This window comes from Oncorhynchus mykiss, chromosome 11 (genome assembly GCF_013265735.2).
Source record: "Oncorhynchus mykiss isolate Arlee chromosome 11, USDA_OmykA_1.1, whole genome shotgun sequence".
NCBI classification, from domain to species: domain Eukaryota; kingdom Metazoa; phylum Chordata; class Actinopteri; order Salmoniformes; family Salmonidae; genus Oncorhynchus; species Oncorhynchus mykiss.
In genome coordinates, this window is record NC_048575.1 from 14,339,771 (window position 1) to 14,361,538 (window position 21,768).

The 21,768-nt window shown below is 45.0% G+C and overlaps 1 protein-coding gene across 3 annotated transcripts; it reads left to right on the top strand.

The window, feature by feature from the left end:
* Nucleotides 1-366: 366 nt before the first annotated feature.
* On the top strand, nt 367-21,723 carry oplah (5-oxoprolinase, ATP-hydrolysing). 3 transcript variants are annotated; one of them, XM_036934937.1, is made up of 27 exons: nt 367-627; nt 2,357-2,528; nt 2,752-2,943; nt 4,158-4,272; nt 5,060-5,183; nt 7,103-7,298; nt 7,493-7,658; nt 9,105-9,243; nt 9,572-9,639; nt 10,199-10,515; nt 10,787-10,899; nt 12,243-12,413; nt 12,804-12,941; nt 13,073-13,211; nt 13,422-13,534; nt 13,965-14,116; nt 17,438-17,598; nt 17,809-17,910; nt 18,026-18,200; nt 18,570-18,754; nt 18,890-19,036; nt 19,400-19,534; nt 19,840-19,989; nt 20,108-20,265; nt 20,404-20,564; nt 20,716-20,813; nt 20,963-21,723. In XM_036934937.1, exons 2-27 carry the CDS (start codon nt 2,358-2,360, stop codon nt 21,122-21,124), a joined length of 3,948 nt encoding a protein of 1,315 aa, XP_036790832.1. In that variant the 5' UTR covers nt 367-627; nt 2,357; the 3' UTR covers nt 21,125-21,723. The 3 variants fall into 3 exon arrangements, with proteins under 3 accessions (XP_036790832.1, XP_036790830.1, XP_036790833.1); XM_036934935.1 differs by having other exon boundaries at nt 368-627; nt 2,273-2,528; XM_036934938.1 differs by lacking the exon at nt 2,357-2,528 and having other exon boundaries at nt 368-627.
* The last annotated feature ends 45 nt before the right edge of the window (nt 21,724-21,768 follow it).

The following is a 21,768-nucleotide window of genomic DNA, read 5'->3' on the forward strand; positions in this document are numbered from 1 at the left end:
GATGGAAATCCAGCGAAGGATGATCCGATCCAGAAGAACGGTCACGGCACCACTGTAACAGTACTCGTCTTGCGTTGTGTTCAATCAGTCATCGACACGGAACTCCAACATGTAGCACCAGTCATGTAGCTTTATTCTGATAAGAACGACACAAAATTGCACGTCATGCAATGCACGTCTCACCATCCAACTCTGCATTCACGCACGCTGGTTTGGTGCTTGTTCACTGGGACGATTCTAACTGGAACATCCCCCCTCGTAAGCAAGCTACGCAAACCAGCCAATAAGATGCCATGTTGAGTAGGTGAAGGCAAAACAAACTCAAACCAAAAACCCATTGGCTTAACAATAAAGTGGCAAGGGGAATCACCAATATAACCCTGTTACACATGCACGTAGCCTAAACGTTTGTTTGCGGACCGCCATGTCGAATAAGTAGAGCCCGAAGGCAAAGGGGTGGAGTGTAGTCTTTAGTAAATTAGAAACCATACTGACTTTGGTAACCAGAGCAGAGATCTCCAGCATTGAGGTGAGAGGGAGGAAGGAGAACGGCAAAGGACGATAGACGACTGGCAAGGATTTGCGACACATCGGATCATCAGTGATAAACCCAGAGCAAGAAGACTCGTAAGTAGCCCTAAAGATCGGAAAATTACCCACTCAACTTTTAAAAACTGACCGAGAAAAATGTATTAAAGCCATGCCAACCTACCACTACACCGGCAGTACAAAGTGGTCGCTCGTGGATCAGTGACTAATGAACGACCTACATACATTTGGAAATCCGTCATTTATGACCAAAGCAATTAGGATAATAATATAGTAATTGCTGCATTGATTTAGTCAAATGTATTGCTCATGACAGTTTTCTGTATGAATAGAATAGTGCACAATATTGCCGATTGATAAAGACTGCATGCCTGCGATACAAACTGCATCCGTCCTCACCAGACTGTTCTCCAGTTAGCGCTTTCTCGGCGTAGTCTAGTAAACACATAATATACATAAGGGGCTATAATATAGTAATATGTGCAAAACCACTATTAAGTGCACTTATGTCTTCAAATCTTCTGGTAGCATATGGTATATATTTGCTGTGGCACATGCAGTAGTGGAACCACTGAAGACATCAAAACCATGAAATAACACATGGAATCATGTAGTAACCAAAAAAGTGTTAAACAAATCTAAATATATTTTAGATTCTTCAAAGTAGCCACCCTTTGTCTTGATAACAGCTTTGCACACTCTTGGCATTCTCTCAACCAGCTTCACTTAGAATGCTGAGTGAGCACTTGTAGGCTGCTTTTCCTTCACTCTGTGGTCCCACTCATCCCAAACCATCTCAATTGGTTTGAGGCCAGGTCTTCTGATGCAGCTCTCCATCACTCTCCTTCTTGGTCAAATAGCCCTTACACAGCCTGGAGGAGTGTTTTGGGTCATTGTCCTGTCGAAAACAAAGCGCAAACCAGATGGGATGGCGTATCACTGCAGAATGCTGTGGTAGCCATTCTGGTTAAGTGTGCCATAAATTCTAAATAGTTCACAGACAGTGTCACCAACAAAGCTCCATCACACCACCTCCTCCTCCATGCTTCACAGTGGGAACCACACATGCAGAAATCATCCGTTCACCTACTCCGCGTCTCACAAAGACACGGCGGTTGGAACCAAAAATAAAAAATTTGGACTCATCAGACCAAAGGATAGACTTCAACTGGTCTAATGTCCATTGCTCGTATTTCTTGGCCCAAGCACGTCTCTTCTTCTTATTAGTGTCCATTAGTAGTGGTTTCTTTGCAGCAATTCAGCCATGAAGGTCTGATTCACACAGTCTCCTCTGAACAGTTACTTATTTGAGCTGTCCTTGCCGTAATATGGATTTGGTCTTTTACCAAATAGGGCTATCTTCTTTATTCCACCCTTACCATGTCACAACACAACTGATTGGCTCAAACGCATTAAGAAGGAAATCAATTCCACAAATTAACTTTTTAACAAGGCACACCTGTTAATTGAAATTAATTCCAGGTGACTACCTCATGAAGCTGGTTGAGAGAATGCCAAGAGTGTGAAAAGCTGTCAAGGCAAAGGGTGGCTACTTTGAAGAATCTAACATATAAAATAGATTTTGATTTAACACTTTAACTACATGATTCCACACGTGTTATCACATAGTGATGTCTTCACTATTATTAAACAATGTAGAAAATAGTAAAAAAAAAAAACTCCAAACTTTTGACTGGTACTGTAAATATCTCTATCTCTCCAGAAACCAGATTACTGCATCTTGAGTGAGTAGTTTTGTCCAGGATTTCAGGAGCAGCAGTTCTCTGTCCATCCTTCATTTCTTCAGGATGACAGAGACTGAAGGGAAGTTTGACTTTGCTATCGACCGTGGTGGTACTTTCACCGACGTCTTTGCCCGATTACCTGACGGCCGGGAAAGGGTCCTGAAACTGCTGTCCCACGACCCCCAGAACTACAAAGACGCTCCAACTGAGGGGATCCGCAGGGTTCTGGCGGAGGTGAGACGGAACTCTGGAGAGACGGGGAGAGGAATTAAAGGACTAAGGAATAGACAGATGAGAGAGAGGTAGTTTATGGAGAAATTAAGAGAGCAGGAAGAGTAGTTTTAGTTAAAGCTTGTGACAAGCTGAGATCAGACATGACGTCAGCAGACGAGGTAAACCAGTGCTTAATGTGTGATCCTCTCTAACCCCCCCCCACTACATCCTGCTATGTTCACAGGAGACTGGGCAGGCATTTCCCAGGGAACAGCCTGTGGAGACATCCCTGATTGGCTGGATCAGGATGGGCACCACAGTGGCGACCAATGCCCTGCTGGAGAGGCAGGGAGAGCGGACTGCCCTCCTGGTCACAAAGGGGTTCAAGGATCTGTTGCATATTGGCACCCAGGCCCGGCCAAAGCTCTTCGATTTGGTTAGTGCTTCTCTATGGAATGGAGACTGGGTTGATGCTATCGCACAATAGAGTTTTCGCTTTGAGGGCCCTTTGTTTGGGGTGGTGAGGTGGGGGTCCTGTCCTGCCTTCTCGGAGTCTGACACTAATGTATTGATGAATGAATGAATGCTCACTTGAACAATTCCATACCGGCCGTGCTAATGGGACGGTTAACTGAGAGCTGATTTATACTATACGCAAGTGGCAGTCGGCACTTTTCCACTATGTTGCTTGGTAATGGAATAATGTACTCTTATCATTGAAGCGTTTCAAATGATTCAGTAATGTTTAGGTAGACTCTTTCACAACAAGTTTATACTAAGCCTACAAAGGTAGTAAGTGATTCTTTAAATTAGGATCTAATACTGCTTCAGATAAAGTCCCTAATTTATTGCATCAAGGGTTTGAGAGGCAGAGCTCACAATTGTCTCTGTTTCTTCAATGAATACTTTGACATTGTTCTACTGTGTAAACGTGTTTAGTTGTGTTGTAATGGGAGTGTAAGGGTGCACATCTGGAGTGTATCACTGCTCCTCAGTAGGTCTGTGTGAGACCTGTTGGAACTACAGCTGCACCCTCCCATCTCCTGCTGGGCTCACAGTACAGACATGATCTACATTCTGTTAGCAGGGACAGGTGGGCCTGTCAGGGAGCGCTAAGGGGTTGGGAGGGACACAACAGGGACTAAATTAATACACCTTGTGCTTAGTGGAAGATGTGTGGCAGCATATAATGAAAAACATGCATAGATACATGTGCATAAACAAACACTCAGTGCAGACACGGAACATGCAGCTGTCTCAGAAAAACTGTTTCATGGGCAGTTAATGGGAGGATAGGTACACGCATGGGGGTTGGTCTTGGAGTTTGTCCCCAGACCTGTGTTCTACTGTTGGTCCGAGTGACATACTGACCTAGCATATATCCAATGATATTGCAACAGCTTTGCACCTTTGGGAGCAGACCCTGCCCTCTGATCATTTTAGTTGGAGGTCCTAAGGTTTATATGTAAGTGATGACTAATACCATTTCCCAACTTTTCCTTTTCTAGGACAGCCAGCTCTTACCCAATAACAACTTCCATCATGGATAGTCAATACTGAGTTGTTTTATTAAAATTATAAAGTTGGGAGTCTAGATTATTTGCAAGTTAGAGTAACTTAACGCTCTTTGTGTGTGTGTGTGTGAGACAGGAGGTGGCTGTTCCAGACGTGCTGTATGATGAGGTCATTGAGGTTGATGAGAGGGTTGTCCTTAGACAAGATGGCTGCCAGCTACCCAGGAAAGAACCCAAGCGTATTGTCACAGGTAACAGCACTACACAGGAGTAACTCAATAACATGCAGGCCTTCAGCTACACAGACTCCACCACACAGTGCATTCAAAGTATTCAGATCCCCTGACTTTTTCCACATTTTGTTACATTACAGCCTAATTCTAAAGTTGATTAAATAATATTTCCCCCTCAATCTACACACAATAACCCATAATGACAAAGTGAAAACAGGTTGGAATGTGAGGTTGGAATAATACTGTGAAAGGGAAGATTTAGTGTAAGATCTGTTTGAAAAGACAGCCTGAAATGTTTGCCTGTTTGGGTGAGATGTAATTGTGGCCTGCCAATAACAGCACAATTTCAGTTTTTCCCTCCCCACTCAAACCACTCCCAGATAGTCTTAGTAAAATTCCTTCTTGAGAAATTGTTCTATGCTAAGAAGCTATTTTTGTTTATTTTTTACTATTGAGATAAAAACAGCTGCATTGGGTCTTTTACCATTTAGTCTATTACAATACCCATTTTACAATAAACTAATTATTACACAAATTTTAACACAGAGAGTGCAGTATTCTTGACCATATCCTGCAAGATATGGAAATGATATGGATATGTTTCCTGCTCCTACTGAGGCACAGGCAATGACTGACAAGGAGAGCTTTTTCAACATATATAATTTTCAGATGCAAATTTCCCACAGGACTATTACCTCCTGTATGTCAAGTTTATGACAGGTTTGAGTGGTAACTGCTTGGGTTAATCATTTGCATCCACACATACACATATACCTGTCCCTTACCTCTGCCCTGTGTCCTCCAGGCAGTACAGGGGACTCCCTGGAGGTGTGGCGTGAGCTGGACATGCAGCGTGTGGAGGACGATCTGAGAGGAGTCCTGTCCCGGGGGATCCACAGCCTGGCTGTTCTGCTGCTACACTCCTACACGTCAGTATACTTGCCAACCCAGACAGCAAGAGTTTCTCCCAGTTTACTATCTTTAAAGATTGTTGTTGTGTGTGCCTGGTGTCAGATTACCTGTTTTTCTTGGTGTTAGATCACTGTAGTAGATGTGGAAGGTCATGAACAGTCAGTCTGAGAAGGGTAGAGGAAGACTGGCCCTCTTCTCCTTCACTGCGCTTTTTCTCCTGCCATCTCGAAAGTTGAGTTTCTCTCCGTTGTTATATCCATTCTGGGAGTTCTCATTTGTTGATTTACAGGGTTCCTTCTACTCCGTTTCAAACTGTAAAGTAATTTAAAGTCGCTGGATGTAAGTACATTGTAAAGGCACCTTCAGAACTGTCTGGCTTAATGCCAGGTCTGATAACCACAGAACACACAACCTTTCAACAGGAGGGAGAGCACTGAAAGGCTTTTCAAGAAAATACTGTATGAGTTAATGAGTCAACTTTGCAGTTTGCCTCACAGTACTAAACTCAGCAAAAACAGAAACGTCCTCTCACTGTCAACTGCGTTTAGTTTCAGCAAAGTTAACATGTGTAAATATTTGTATGAACATAAAAAGATTCAACAGCTGAGACAGAAACTGAACAACTTCCACAGACATGTGAATAACAGAAATGGAATAATGTGTCCCTGAACAAAGGGGGGTTCAAAATCAAAAGTAACAGTCAGTATCTGGTGTGGCCACCAGCTGCATTAAGTACTGCAGTGCATCTTCTCCTCATGGACTGCACCAGATTTGCCCGTTCTTGCTGTGAGATATTACCTCACTCTTCCAACAAGGCACCTGCAAGTTCCTGGACATTTCTGGGGGGAACAGCCCTAGCCCTCACCCTCCGATCCAACAGGTCCCAGACGTTCTCAATGGGATTGAGATCCGGGCTCTTCGCTGGCCAAGGAGGATGTCTTCCCTGTAACGTACGCCGTTGAGATTGCCTGCAATGACAACAAGCTCAGTCCGATGATGCTGTGACACACCGCCCCAGACCATGATGGACCCTCTACCTCCAAATCAATCCCGTTCCAGAGTAAAGGCCCCGGTGTAACGATCATTCCTTCGACGATAAACGCAAATCCGACCATCACCCCTGGTGAGACAAAACCGCAACTCATCAGTGAAGAGCACTTTTTGCCAGTCCTGTCTGGTCCAGCAACAGTGGGTTTGTGCCCATAGGCGACGTTGTTGCTGGTGGTGTCTGGTGAGGACCTGCCTTACAACATACCTACAAGCCCTCAGTCCAGCCTCTCTCAACCTATTGTGGACAGTCTGAGCACTGATGGAGGGATTGTGCGTTCCTGGTGTATCTCGGGCAGTTGTTGTTGCTATTCTGTACCTGTCCCGCAGGTGTGATGTTCGGATGTACCGATACTGTGCAGGTGTTTTTATACGTGGTCTGCCACTGCGAGGATGATCAGCTGTCATCCTCTCCCTGTAGCGCTGTCTTAGGTGTATCACAGTACGGACATTGCAATTTATTGCCCTGGCCACATCTGCAGTCCTCATGCCTCCTTGCAGCATGCCTAAATCACGTTCACGTAGATGAGCAGGGACCCTAGGCATCTTTCTTTTGGTGTTTTTCAGAGTCAGTAGAAAGGGCTCTTTAGTGTCCTAAGTTTTCATAACTGTGACCTTTATTGCCTACCGTCTGTAAGCTGTTAGTGTCTTAACGACCGTTCCACAGATGCATGTTCATGAATTGTTTATGGTTCATTGAACAAGCATGGGAAACAGTGTTTAAACCCTTTACAATGAAGATCTGTGAAGTTATTTAGATTTTTTTCGAATGATCTTTGAAAGACAGGGTCTTGAAAAAGGGATGTTTATTTTTTTGCTGACTTCATATGTTGGACAGGAACATAATGGAATGAATCTGATGTGAGAAGTCTCTCTCTCTGTATGTCAGGTGGTCTGCCCATGAGAAGGCTGTTGGGTCATTAGCGCGCAGGCTGGGTTTCACCCAAGTGTCCCTGTCCAGTGAGGTCATGCCCATGGTGAGGGCAGTGCCACGCGGGTACACCGTATGCGCCGATGCCTACCTCACACCTAAAATCCGCCAGTACTTGAAAGGCTTCACCTCTGGCTTCAGAGGTGGACTGGAGGTTAGTCAGTGTTTTTGTAAATAAATGTGTTTTGTTATGTTAACATAATGTTGTGTAGCTGTATTTACTGAGCACTCATAGGTGTGCAGAGAGATCATACTCTTGTGTAGCTTTACATTCTGTATAGCTACACACCTTGAAAAGACTGCCTCTCTCAACCTCCTGTACTCCCTCCGCCTCTCTCTCAACTGTAGGGTGTGAGTGTTCTCTTCATGCAGTCTGATGGCGGTCTCACCCCCATGGAGCAGTTCTGTGGGTCCCGGGCTGTGCTGTCTGGGCCCGCGGGGGGGGTGGTGGGCTACGCCATCACCTCCTACAGCCAGACAGAGAACAAGCCCGTCATTGGGTTCGACATGGGGGGTGAGGAGGAGCACAGGATGTAGTGGGGGGGCACAATGGAAAAGAAGGAAACGGCTAAAGGGGTGGAGGGGCCATATGCAGCCTATATAGCATGAGGACAGGGGAAGAGGGTAAAGGCGTCAGCATGCTTCTGTTCAGTTGGTGGCTAGCTGAAGTTGTCTAGATGAACTGAACGAGTGTACTCGCATAATCCCTTAAAAGACCTTCGCATGAAAAATGAGAAAAAAGCACAAATACTACTGTTTGTCCATTTTGAGACTCCGTAGCCAGTATACACTTCCTAGCAAAGAGTCAGAATTATTCGAAGATGACTCACGAAATCGGTGATACATTTTGACCTTTTTGCCGAGGATCTTAGTCGCGCATTTTTACATCTAAAATGTTTGTTGCAGTATTTCTCAATGAAAACATTTGCATGAAAATGAGTTGAATGACAACAAATACTTTATTGAAGAATCCCTACTGTTGACCAATCATCAACAAATAGACTTTGACTACCTATCACGAGAATTTAGCTATCTCAATGGTTGAACTCAACTATCACTCAAGATTTGTAAGGCTCTGGTTAATGAAGAACTAGACAAAGTCCCAGTCTGCAATAGATCAGTCCTTTATTCAGAGGACACTCTGTCTTCAAAATGAGAACAGAATATTTTTGTAGCACACACACACAAATGAACTCACATCAGTAGAATCTCCACCTCTCTTTAGGTGGGCTGTATTTTTCCAAAGTTCACATACATTGTTTATCACACTTCTGCAACGTGTTTCATCATCTTCTGCAAGCCATTTCTAACAGTTTTTCACCTCCCTAGTGTGGGGAGGCCTCTTTCCAGTTATTAATTTCCCCGTTATCACAAGTCGACAATTCAGTTGTCCTTGAATGTCTCAACTATACCCTGCCCATATTGAGAAAATAGTAACACAATGGCCTAGTCTTAAAAAGTCTAGTCACACACATTATTGGATTATGACTCTAACACATTTCATACAATTATATGGTTTCAGGGTGGAATACTTTAGTCATTATCTTAAACATAGAATAATTTGTATCGCTACCGACTTCGGCTTGCCTCCCGGGAAAAAAATTGTGTGCCTGAACAGCTGAAAAAACCCTTACCGAAGTCCAAAACGAACGAAAACATCACAAAACTCTTCCAAACTGTTTTGGCTGGGAAGCATGCAGACGCCTTAAAGGGTTGCTGACTTTGAGAAGAGAGAGAGGTGTGAACTTAAGGGTTTAAAAGGAAACAATCATAGCAGGAAGCAGGAATGGTACTGATGGATGTTAGACAAAGGCTTCTTTGAAGCCCTTGATTACTAAATCTCACATTATTCACTAATACTGGGCTGAGGAAGTCCTAGCATTCCATCATTTAGGGAAACTTGGGCTCTTTTACACTGTGCCCCTAACAGCTACTCTGGGCTACTCTGTGCCCCCTTTAGGCACGTCTACAGATGTGAGTCGCTACGCGGGTCACTATGAGCACGTGTTTGAGGCCACCACAGCTGGCGTCACCCTGCAGGCCCCACAGCTAGACATCAACACCGTAGCAGCAGGCGGTGGCTCCCGCCTCTTCTTCAGGTCAGTCAGGACAACAGGTTCACACATAGTATGAATATGGACTTTCAGCATACTGTATGTTTACATAGTCTGTTGCTTGGAGGTCTGGGAAGTATAATATCTATTTTCTCGTGTTTGTGATTTATGCTCAGACTGTTCTGCCATAGCTAAACCATTAACCCACAGTTACTACCTAGGAACCCATTAGACAAACATTGTATGGCAATGTATGACTTCCACAGGGAATGACTGTGTATGTGGTGGAAGTCAATCTAGTCCAGTCAGTCTACAGGGAGGGAAATGTGACATTATAGTCGTGACCCCACAAATCTACCCTCTTTGTTCCCAGGTCAGGGATGTTTGTTGTGGGTCCAGAGTCAGCTGGTGCCCATCCAGGACCAGCCTGCTACAGAAAGGGTAGGAATAATGCCCCCCACCCCGTCCCTCTCTCTGTCCCTCTCTCTGTCCCTCTCTCTGTCTCACACACATGCTCCTCTTCTTCCCTCTCCTTTTCTCCGTTGAATAGAGCTGTTACCCTTTTTCTCCCTGGTACAGATTTCTATCCTTAATCCTTTCCACTCAGTTAAATTAAAATGTACAGACATTTTAACATCTGTACGACCAAAGCTTTTTCCTCCCTGGTCCCTTTTCCCTACCCCATCTGTAGAAAGATGGTGTGGCTGGGGGGGAAGGCTTAAAAAAGTTGGAATAACTCCCAAATTCCAACAGAAATGTGAGATTATGTAACAGCTCTGGATACAGCTCAAGTGAAGTACTGTAGTAACCTACAAAACCATTTAGTTTTCTCCTGCTACTGTTGGTATGGTATGACTCCTGATGTGGAAGTGTGCTATTTATAGCATTGCCTATATTCTGAACACTTATGGTTTGGTAATACTACAGAGAAGACATCAATCTGTGAGTTGTGGTCAAAGGCCTGATGTAATGTCCAGGTATTCCTATATGTTCTTCATAGGTGGTCCTCTGACTGTGACGGATGCCAACCTGGCTCTGGGCCGCCTGCTCCCCTCCTACTTCCCCAGGATCTTTGGTCCTGGAGAGGACGAGCCTCTGTCCAGCGAGGAAACCATGGAGCACTTCCAACAGCTCACCCGCGAGATTAACCACTTCCTCTACACCAACCAATCCCAGAGCAGCGCCAACGGAAGCGCCCATTCAAACAGCAGCAGGGTCATGGGCAGCAAATCAGAGATGAGCATGGAGGAAGTTGCTATGGGTTTTATCAGAGTGGCCAACGAAGCCATGTGTCGTCCCATCAGAGCACTGACACAGGTATTGATGGGAGGGATTATATTGATGTTTTTTTTGTGTAGTATGGTGTTTCATTAGACATTAGTTGAAATACTTGAATTAGTCCCATTTTCACATTCAAAATAAGCAGCAGAGTTTGTTGTTAGACTACAGCAGTGGAGTTGTTTCTTAGACTACAGCAGTGCTCTGATGTTGCTGATAATTCCATGTTGAACAGAAGTTTTTGCTGCCTTTTCCAAAGACTCTCGCTCTCTCTCCCCCTATCGCTTGCTCTCTCTGTCTTTCTGTGTAGGCTAAGGGTCATGACACCTCTCAGCATGTGTTGGCATGTTTCGGTGGAGCAGGTGGGCAACATGCGTGTGCCATCGCACAAGCTTTAGGTATGAAGACCGTCTTCATTCACAAGTGAGTCCTGTTTTCTGTCTTACACATGTCTGAGTAGGGAGTCCTGTTTCCTGTCTTACACATGTCTGAGTAGGGAGTCCTGTTTCCTGTCTTACACATGTCTGAGTAGGGAGTCCTGTTTCCTGTCTTACACATGTCTGAGTAGGGAGTCCTGTTTCCTGTCTTACACATGTCTGAGTAGGGAGTCCTGTTTCCTGTCTACACATGTCTGAGTAGGGAGTCCTGTTTCCTGTCTACACATGTCTGAGTAGGGAGTCCTGTTTCCTGTCTACACATGTCTGAGTAGGGAGTCCTGTTTCCTGTCTACACATGTCTGAGTAGGGAGTGAGTTTTGTACACAGGTGGTTGTGTATTCCAAGGAGGGACAGGTGGAGAAGGAGAAAGTGAGGGTGAGCTAGAGAGGCTGGCATGAAAATTCTAGGCTTGTGTTTGGCCAGGGAAAACGGGTGCCTAGGAGGTTGTTGGTTCCTTTCGCGATGTCATTTGACAGTTTGATTCGTTACTGTACATTTTACATTTACATTTTAGTAATTTAGCAGACGCTCTTATCCAGAGAGATTTAGGGCATTCAGCTAGGTGGGACAACCTCAGTCATAATAAAGTAGTCATAATAAAGTCATAATAAAGTACATTTTCCTCAATAAAGTAGCTAACAGTCAGTGCTAGTAAGGGGAAAAGTCAAGTGCGAGTGAATCTTATTCAATTATTCACAGCTGTAATGGCTGCCGAAGGTGCTTTCACCTAGTGTCAGCTCTGGGCTGTGAAGACCTACACAATCAAAACATCTTTGTTTCTTTATTGTTTGTTATCTATAACTTTCTTTCACTTTGTAAATGTGTAGTAGGTTGTGTATATCTCTCTAGAAGAAAAAAAATGTAATTGAATCCCTTTTTAGATAAGGCAGCAAAATGTGAAGACTGCAAGGAGTGTGTAGACTTTCACTAGACGCTGTGTATTATAGTGTATAAGTTAGCGTTAGGTACATTTCCCTTGTCTCACCCTTAGATGAAATGAGTGCTGAGAGATTAATGCTTTTTAAAGTCAGTTCGAAGAAAAAACATCCCTTTTCGACTTCAGTTTCAATAAAATATTAAAATATATTGTGAATGATTTGATTTCTCTCTAGAGAAGCGGCATGTTGGGCTCACAAAAGACCCCAAACTAAATTGAATTCAAGTAATTGAAACGACGTCGGTCAGTTAGTTGTTTAATAACAAAAAATAAATAAATTGGTTAATCGCTCAGCACTTGATTAAATAAAACTCAATCAATGTTCCTCCTTCTTCTCTTTAGGTGTTACACAAGTACTATTTTATTTTTCAATAAACATCTCTCCCTCCCAGGTACAGTGGTGTGTTGTCGGCCTACGGCCTGGCGCTGGCTGATGTGGTGGAGGAGGTCCAAGAGCCATGCTCTCTGCAGTACAACCCTCGCTCCTTCTCTGAGCTGGACCACAGGGTGGAGCAGCTGACCCAGCGTTGTACAGAGACCCTGAGAGACCGCGGCTTCAGCAGGTCAGACACATGAGCACTCACACACACACACACACACACCCTCGTTTCAATCGTCTGGGTTCTATAATTAAGAAATATGTCCCGAGGAAGTGTGGTATATGGCCAATATACCACGGTTAAGGGCTGTTCTTATGCACGACGCTATGCAGAGTGCCTTGATACAGCCTTTAGCCGTGGTGTATTGGCCATATACCACAAACCCCTGAGATGCCTTATTGCTATTATAAACTGGTTACCAATGTAATTAAAACAGTGAAAAGTCATTTTGGGTCATAACGGTGGTATACAGTCTGATATACCACAGCTTTAAGCCAATCAGCATTCAGGGCTCAAACCACCGGTTATAATTAAGAAGGAACCAATGCTTTCTTGTCTCTCTTTCTCTCTCAGCTCTCAGATAACCACTGAGGTTTTCCTCCACCTGCGTTACGAGAAAACAGACTGTGCTCTTATGGTGACAGCCACAGGTTACCCCGGCAACTCTCGGTCTTGTAAGTCAGGGGACTTCCGTAGTGCCTTCACTAAGCGGTGAGCACATGAACCTTTCCCCTCACTCCTTAATGTTCCTTCATGATAACAACCAATGATCTTACATCTACAACCATCTCACGGAGCCCTCTTGTTCCCTCTCTACCCCTCCCTCCCTCTCTCCTTCCCAGCTACCTGCAGGAGTTTGGCTTCACCATCCCAGACCGGCCAATCATGGTGGATGACATCAGAGTCAGGGGCTCTGGGAAGTCCGGAATCAAATCTGTGACCAACACCAAGATGGGATCTGGAATTCTCAAAGCCACTACGGTAAAGAGATTAGTATTTGGAGGGTCACAAATCATCACAAGCACGGTTTCCTTACTGTACATCTCAAAGTAATGTCACTTTTTTAACCTGTGTTTACGGGGCTGTGAATACAGTCTCCTTTTATGTGAGTAACAAGTAGTATTACTGTATATTTAATGTATGGCTCCATCCTGGGAACCTCACAAATATATCCTAATTTCCATCCCTAAGATAACCAAGTGTTACTTTGAGGATGGTTACCTGGATACAAGTGTTTACCTGTGGGAGGAGTTGCCATGTGACCACAATATCCCCGGTCCAGCCATCATCATAGACAAGAACAGGTGTGTATTTGTCATGCTGTATCACTTAAGTGTCAGGAAGGGAGAAGGGACAAGGCTACCTTGGAGTATTTACAAATAATGACATTGCAAATACTAAATTCAGATTAGTGTTCAAGCCTAAAATAGCCACTGAATTACACCCGTTGGGTTCGATTATGCTGGCATTCTATAGCCCGGTGGTTCTCAATCCTGGTCCTGGGGACCTAAAGGGGTGACCATGTTTGTTTTTGCCCTGGGCACGACACACCTGATCATCAACTCTTCATCAGGCTTTGATGATTTGAATCAGGGATGTAGTGCTAGAGCAAAAACATATTTTGTTTGCCCCTTTGGGTCCTCAGGACCAGGATTGAGAACCACTGCTATAGACCAGAGTAATGTCCTCTGTAAGTACTGTTTTAGACGCTGTCATTGGGTTGTTTCCTCCCAGCACCATCCTGGTGGAGCCCAGCTGTGTGGCCCATCTGACAGAGGGGGGGGATGTGTGCATCGCTGTGGGCTCCGACCCACACTGCCTCCTGGGAACTGAACTCAACACTGTGCAGCTGTCCATCTTCTCCCATCGCTTCATGAGCATTGCAGGTCCGTTAGTACCCAGGGAGGAGGGACCGAGGGAGGGGGATGGGAAAGATGAAGAGGATAATATGAAAACGGATAGAGGATAACGGGTGGATAGCTGAGAGGGAAATGGATGGGAGTCGAGGATGCAGAAGAATGAGGGTTAGGGAGTGTCAAGCTTGTCATGGAGAAAATCATTGCCATTTACAGTTGAAGTCGGAAGTTTATACGCCTTAGCCAAATACATTTAAACTCAGTTTGTCACAATTCCTGACATTTAATCCAAGTAACAATTCCCTGTCTTAGGTCAGTTAGGATCACCACTTTATTTTAAGAATGTGAAATGTCTGAATAATAGTAGAGAGTGATTGATTTATTTCAGCTTTTATTTCTTTCATCACATTCTCAGTGGGTCATAAGTTTACATACACTCAATTAGTATTTGGTAGCATTGCCTTTAAATTGTTTAACTTGGGTCAAACGTTTCGAGTAGCCTTCCACAGGCTTCCCACAATAAGTTGGGTGAGGTCAGGGCTTTGTGATGGCCACTCCAATACCTTGACTTTGTTGTCCTTAAGCCATTTTGCCACAACTTTGGAAGTATGCTTGGGGTCATTGTCCATTTGGTAGACCCATTTGCGACCAAGCTTTAACTTCCTGACTGATGTCTTGAGATGTTGCTTCAGTATATCCACGTAATTTTCCATCTTCATGATGCCATCTATTTTGTGAAGTGCAGCAGTCCCTCCAGCAGCAAAGCACCCCCACAACATGATGCTGCCACCCCCGTGCTTCACGGTTGGGATGGTGTTCTTCGGCTTGCAAGCCCCCTTTTTCCCTCCAAACATAACAATGGTCATTATGGCCAAACAGTTCTATTTTTGTTTCATCAGACCAGAGGAAATTTCTCCAAAAAGTCTTTGTCCCCATGTGCAGTTGCAAACCGTAGTCTGCCTTTTTTATGGCGTTTTGGAGCAGCGGCTTCTTCCTTGCTGAGCAACCTTTCAGGTTATGTCAATATAGGACTCGTTTTACTGTGGATACAGATACTTTTGTACCTGTTTCCTCCAGCATCTTCACAAGGTCCTTTGCTGTTATTCTGGGATTGATTTGCACTTTTCGCACCAAAGTCTCTAGGAGACAGAACGCGTCTCCTTCCTGAGCGGTATAACGGCTGCGTGGTCCCATGGCATTTATACTTGCGTACTATTGTTTGTACAGTCGTGGCCAAAGGTTTTGAGAATGACACAAATATTAATTTCCACAAAGTTTGCTGCCTCAGTGTCTTTAGATATTTTTGTCAGATGTTACTATGGAATACTGAAGTAAAATTATAATTATAAGCATTTCATAAGCATAAGGCTTTTATTGACAATTACATGAAGTTGATGCAAAGAGTCAATATCTACAGTTTTGACCCTTCTTTTTCAAGACTTCTGCAATCCTCCCTGGCATGCTGTCAATTAACTTCTGGGCCACATCCTGACTGATGTCAGCCCATTCTTGCATAATCAATGCTTGGAGTGTGTCAGAATTTGTGGGGTTTTGTTTGTCCACCCTCCTCTTGAGGATTGACCGCAAGTTCTCAATGGGATTGAGGTCTGGGGAGTTTCCTGGCCATGGACCCAAAATATTGATGTTTTGTTCCCCGAGCCACTTAGTTATCACTTTTGTCTTACGGCAAGGTGCTCCATCATGCTGGAAAAGGTGTTGTTCGTCACCAAACTGTTCCTGGATGGTTGGGAGAAGTTGCTCTCGGAGAATGTGTTGGTACCATTCTTTATTCATGGCTGTGTTCTTAGGCAACATTGTGAGTAAGCCCACTCCCTTGGCTGAGAAGCAACCCCACACATGAATGGTGTCAGGATGCTTTACTGTTGGCATGACACAGGACTGATGGTAGCGCTCACCTTGTCTTCTCCGGACAAGCTTTTTTCCAGATGCCCCAAACAATCGGAAAGGGGATTCATCAGAGAAAATGACTTTACCCCAGTCCTCAGCAGTCCAATCCCTGTACCTTTTGCAGTCTGTCCCTGATGTTTTTCCTGGAGAGAAGTGGCTTCTTTGCTGCCCTTCTTGACACCAGGCCATCATCCAAAAGTCTTTGCCTCACTGTGCGTGCAGATGCACTCACACCTGCCTGCTGCCATTCCTGGTGCAAGCTCTGTACTGGAGGTGCCCCGATCCCACAGCTGAATCAACTTTAGGAGACGGTCCTGGCGCTTGCTGGACTTTCTTGGGCGCCCTGAAGCCTTCTTCACAACAATTGAACCGCTGTCTTTGAAGTTCTTGATGATCCGATAAATGGTTGATTTAGGTGCAGTCTTACTGGCAGCAATATCCTTGCCTGTGAAGCCCTTTTTGTGCAAAGCAATAATGACGACACGTGTTTCCTTGCAGGTAACCTTGGTTGACAGACGAAGAACAATGATTCCAAGCACCACCCTCCTTTTTGAAGATTCCAGTCTGTTATTCGAACTCAACCAGCATGACAGAGTGATCTCCAGCCTTGTCCTCGGCAACACACACCTGTGTTAGCGAGAGAATCACTGACATGATGTCAGCTGGTCCTTTTGTGGCAGGGCTGAAATGCAGTGGAAATATTTTGGGGGGATTCAGTTCATTTGCATGGCAAAGAGGGACTTTGCAATTCATTGCAATTCATATGATCACTCTTCATAACATTCTGGAGTATATGCAAATATCATACAAACTGAGGCAACAGACTTTGTGAAAAGTAATATTTGTGTCATTCTCAAAACTCTTGGCCACGACTGTACAGATAAACGTTGTACCTTCAGACGTTTGGAAATTGCTCCCAAGGATGAACCAGAATTGTGGAGGTCTACAAAAAACTGTTTTGAGGTCTTGGCTGATTTCTTTTGATTTCCCATGATGTCAAGCAAAGTGGCACTGAGTTTGAAGGTAGGCCTTGAAATACATATACAGGTACACCTCCAAGCTTCTAAATCCATGACATCATTTTCTGTCATTTTCCAAGCTGTTTAAAGGCACAGTCAACTTAGTGTATGTAAACTTCTGACCCACTGTGATACAGTGAATTATAAGTGAAATAATCTGCCTGTAAACAATTGTTGGAAAATTTCTTGTCATGCACAAAGTAGATGTCCTAACCGACTTGCCAGAACTATAGTTTGTTAACAAGAAATTTGTGGAGTGGTTGATAAATGGGTTTTAATGACCTAAGTGTATGTAAACTTCCAACTTCAACTGTACCATTGCCATTTAAGTAACAGAAAGGTAACTAACTGAAAACAGCAAACCACCACTGTAAGTTTTCCCTGAAATCTCCATTAAATGCCCCATCGTCTCATGCATCTACAGAACAGATGGGCAGAGTGCTCCAGAGAACCTCCATCTCCACCAACATCAAGGAGCGTCTGGACTTTTCCTGCGCTGTGTTTGGTCCTGACGGAGGCCTGGTGTCCAACGCACCACACATCCCTGTTCACCTGGGAGCCATGCAGGAGACCGTCCAGTACCAGGTCTGGACGATCACTGCAAGCAGGACAATTCACTGCTTTAACAATCTATTCAAACATGACAATTCACTGCTTTAACAATCTATTCAAAGTCTGCAAAACATACTAAGCAAGTATTTGGGGAATTGGAGACATTCTCACACTAAGCCAGGAAGAGTATATTGTCATGTCTCTCTGTCCCGTTTTCCTTATTTCTATCCTTGTCATCTACAGATCAAATCCATAGGGAGCATCATTAAAGAGGGTGATGTGATTCTGAGTAACCATCCATGTGCAGGAGGCAGTCACCTCCCTGACCTCACTGTCATCACACCGGTGAGTTTCACTGATTAGTCCCTAGAAACATGAGGTGGAGTCGGGGGCCTGGAGCCCGGGTTGTGGGGGCCTAGAGCCCCTTATCACTATATATCGCGCTCTCTGTCCCTCTCAGGTGTTCAGGAGTGGTGTGAGTGGGCCAGTGTTCTTTGTGGCCAGTAGGGGGCACCATGCAGACATCGGGGGGATTACCCCGGGCTCCATGCCCCCCCACTCCACCTCCCTGCAGCAGGAGGGTGCTGTCTTCACCTCCTTCAAACTGGTCACTGCTGGAGTCTTCCAGGAGGAGGGTGAGGAAATTCTACAGAGAGGAACCCTTGTGAAAGGGAGAGCCAATATGTTATAATATCTGCTTGGCACCATTGAGATAGTGTGTTGTTATCAGTTGGCTGTATAATGTGTTGTAGCCAGGAGATGTTGGTAGCAGTGGCTTTCAGTGTAAAGCTATAGTCACAATAGGATATGTTGAGATTCACTAAACACACCATGAGACTTGTCTGACTCGCTTAAATCCTAGGAATTCAAAGCACTCCAGGAATCTGTTTTGAAATAACGTTTCCATGGCATTGTACTGATCTCTCTCTCTCTCTCTCTTTATTTCTCTCTCTCTCTCTTTATTTCTTTCTCTCTCTCTTTATTTCTTTCTCCTCCTTTGTCAGCTGTAACGGAAGCTCTCATGGCTCCGGCTCAGTACCCAGACTGCTCTGGGACTCGCAATCTCCATGACAACCTGTCAGACCTGCGAGCTCAAGTGGCAGCCAATCAGCGAGGGAGCACACTGGTGGGGGAGCTGATTGACAGCTATGGGCTGGCTGTGGTGCAGGCCTACATGGGGTACATCCAGGTGAGAGGACGTCACTGTGAGATGCTTCTTTCAGTTGGGCTGTATTGTATTAGCTTTATTTGGATTCTAAGGTCATCATATCACATTATAAATGGAGTGGTCAGCATTCCTGTTCAGGTGTGTGTGTGATTCCAGACCAATGCAGAGCTGGCGGTGAGAGACATGTTGAAAGAGTTTGCCCGTTGCCGGCAGAAACAGACGGGCTCCTTGGAGGTGGAGGCAGAGGACTTCATGGACGATGGAACACCAATCAGATTGCGGGTCCAGATTAATGAGAACGAGGTGGGTGGAGATCTAATACTGCCCATCTAGCATGGCTGGGGCGCCAAATCTGTTTGTACTGGAGCAAACTCCTCTTGCTCTTTCGTGTTTGTCAGGCCTACGAATACGAGAGAAGTGTTGGTTGAAATAGACAGATCTGGCAACCAGTGTGCTACCCACCATCAAGACTGGGCAAAAACTACTGTTAATGTTAATCAACATTACTGCTCCTTTCTTGTTCCCTCTATCCCTCTCTCTCGTTCTCTCTATCTCTCGTTCTCTCTCTCTCTCATTCTCTTTATCCCTCGTTCTCTATCCCTTGATCCCTCTCTCTCTCTCTCTCTCGTTCTCTCTATCCCTGTATCTCGCTATCGTCCCTCCCAGGGCAGTGCAGTGTTTGACTTCACAGGGACGGGGACAGAGGTGTGGGGGAACTGCAACGCCCCTCGTGCCATCACCTTCTCTGCCCTCATCTACTGCCTGCGCTGCATGGTGGGCCAAGACATCCCCCTCAACCAGGTCAGACACCGTTCACATTCTCAATCTACCACAGAACAAAGTCAGTAATGGGAAACATATGCTAGGACCTCTGGTGGGGGATCATGGATACTGCAACATTGAAGTTTGGGCTCAGTATACCAACAGCTCTAGGTTTCTTTTGTATGGAAGAGTTGTCCTTTAGGTGATATGATCACTTCTAATGACATGTCTGCACTGAATGCAGAATGTGGCAACTTATTATTATTATTATTATTATTATTATTATGATATGTGAAACAGTGTCTCTATATGGAGAATGTATTAATTAAACCACTGTCTCTCAGGGCTGTCTCACTCCAATCAAGGTCATCATTCCCAGCGGCTCCATTCTTCAGCCTTCCCAGAATGCCGCTGTGGTGGGGGGGAATGTGCTGACGTCACAGCGGGTGGTTGATGTCATCTTCCGTGCCTTCGAGGTCTGCGCTGCCTCACAGGTAGGAGAGAGAGCTGCTACTGGAGAGTCCTGCGACTGGAGAGTCCTGCTACAGTTCCAGATGGAGCAGATTTGAGTGTTACCAGCCCTCCCTCTCTCGTTTCTTCTCACTCACTCAGGGCTGCATGAACAATGTGACTTTCGGTAGCGAGGGGAGCGGTTACTACGAGACGGTTGCCGGGGGAGCAGGTGCTGGTCCAGGCTGGACTGGGCGGAGTGGTGTCCACAGTCACATGACTAACACACGTATCACCGACCCAGAGATTCTGGAGAAGAGGTGGGTGGAGGATTTATAATAGAGGCTTTAACCTTCTACAGTGAGAAAGGCAATGCCTTAACATTCAGTTCCATTGTAGTTGTCTTTAACCTAGTTGGCTAGCAATCATTTCTTCTGTCCTGTTGATCTGATTCTCAGGTACCCTGTGGTTCTGGAGCACTTCTCCCTGCGGCCCGGCTCGGGGGGTGCAGGGGAGTACCGTGGGGGCGACGGGGTGATCCGGAAGCTCCTGTTCAGGAATAAGGTGGTCCTGTCAGTTCTGACAGAGAGGCGCTCCACCCGACCCTATGGTCTCCATGGTAATCTCTCACCTATGACCTCTCCAATGACCTTATTTAGTATGATAATGTCTGTGTAGTTTTGATTGAGTAGCTGTCTGTTGTTTTGTACCGCCATGTCTTCTAGTCATAACATCTTCTATGGTTTGTTGTATTCTGTTCTCTCTCTTAGGGGGTGACTGTGGGGCATCAGGCCTGAACCAGCTCCACAGAGCAGATGGAAGGGTTCTCAACCTGGGGGCCAAGACCACTGTGAGCCTGGAACCCGGGGTGAGACTAGACTGTCATGGCTGTCAGAGTTTGTTTGTGTGGCACATCTGTATGGGCCTGTTGGTGTTCTTGCATTGTACTCGTCTTGTCTTTTGTTCTGAGTATGTGTTGATTACCAAACTGTCCATCTGTGTGTTTCTGTGTTGCAGGATATGTTTTGCCTGTACACACCTGGTGGAGGTGGATATGGTGAGGAGGACAAGCAAACAGCTGGGGATGGAAGACTCCTTAAAAAGCGCAGGCGCTTCAATGACAACTTCTCTGAGAGGGGCAGTGTGTTTGAGTATCGCATGGCACAGGAGGGTGTATGAGGACAGGCGACAGGCCAGGGCTGGAGGGGAGAGACCTAGAAACACAGTTCCACTAAGATGAGATGTGCTGAGAAACTCCGCCAAAGATGGAGACAACAATGAAGGCTGGAGAGAGCATTAAATGCTAATGCATTCATGTCCCGTTTTTAGGCCTTGAGCAATGCCTTTTTTTTCATGTCTGTAGTCAACAACCCATACTACGGTGTTTAAAAGGATGCTAGTGCTTTACAGTACTTTTGAGTTTGCACAGAGACAAACATGGAAATTGTTTCACCGGTAGGGGAGTTAATCCTCTGAAGACAGTAAACCTTTAGCCCTAGATTCATTCAGGTCAAGGGTTAACCTGTGTCAACAGTATCGTTTGTTGTATTTTCCTTTAAGCTTAGGCAGTGTGTTAAAGCTATCTGTAGACATCTAGTCTGCTGCCTCTCACCACAACTGATTAGAAACAGGATGTAAAAGCAACACTAGATTATACAGTTGTATGGCTTCAAGGGTGTTAACTAACTAGACTTGAAACATTACTCTTCAAATCTGTTGATGTAACGAAGACTAGCCGACCTTTGGATCAGATGGATACAGTAAATCGCTGCATTGGATTTGTTCTGTGTGGAACTTTGACTTTCATTCCATTATTATACAAC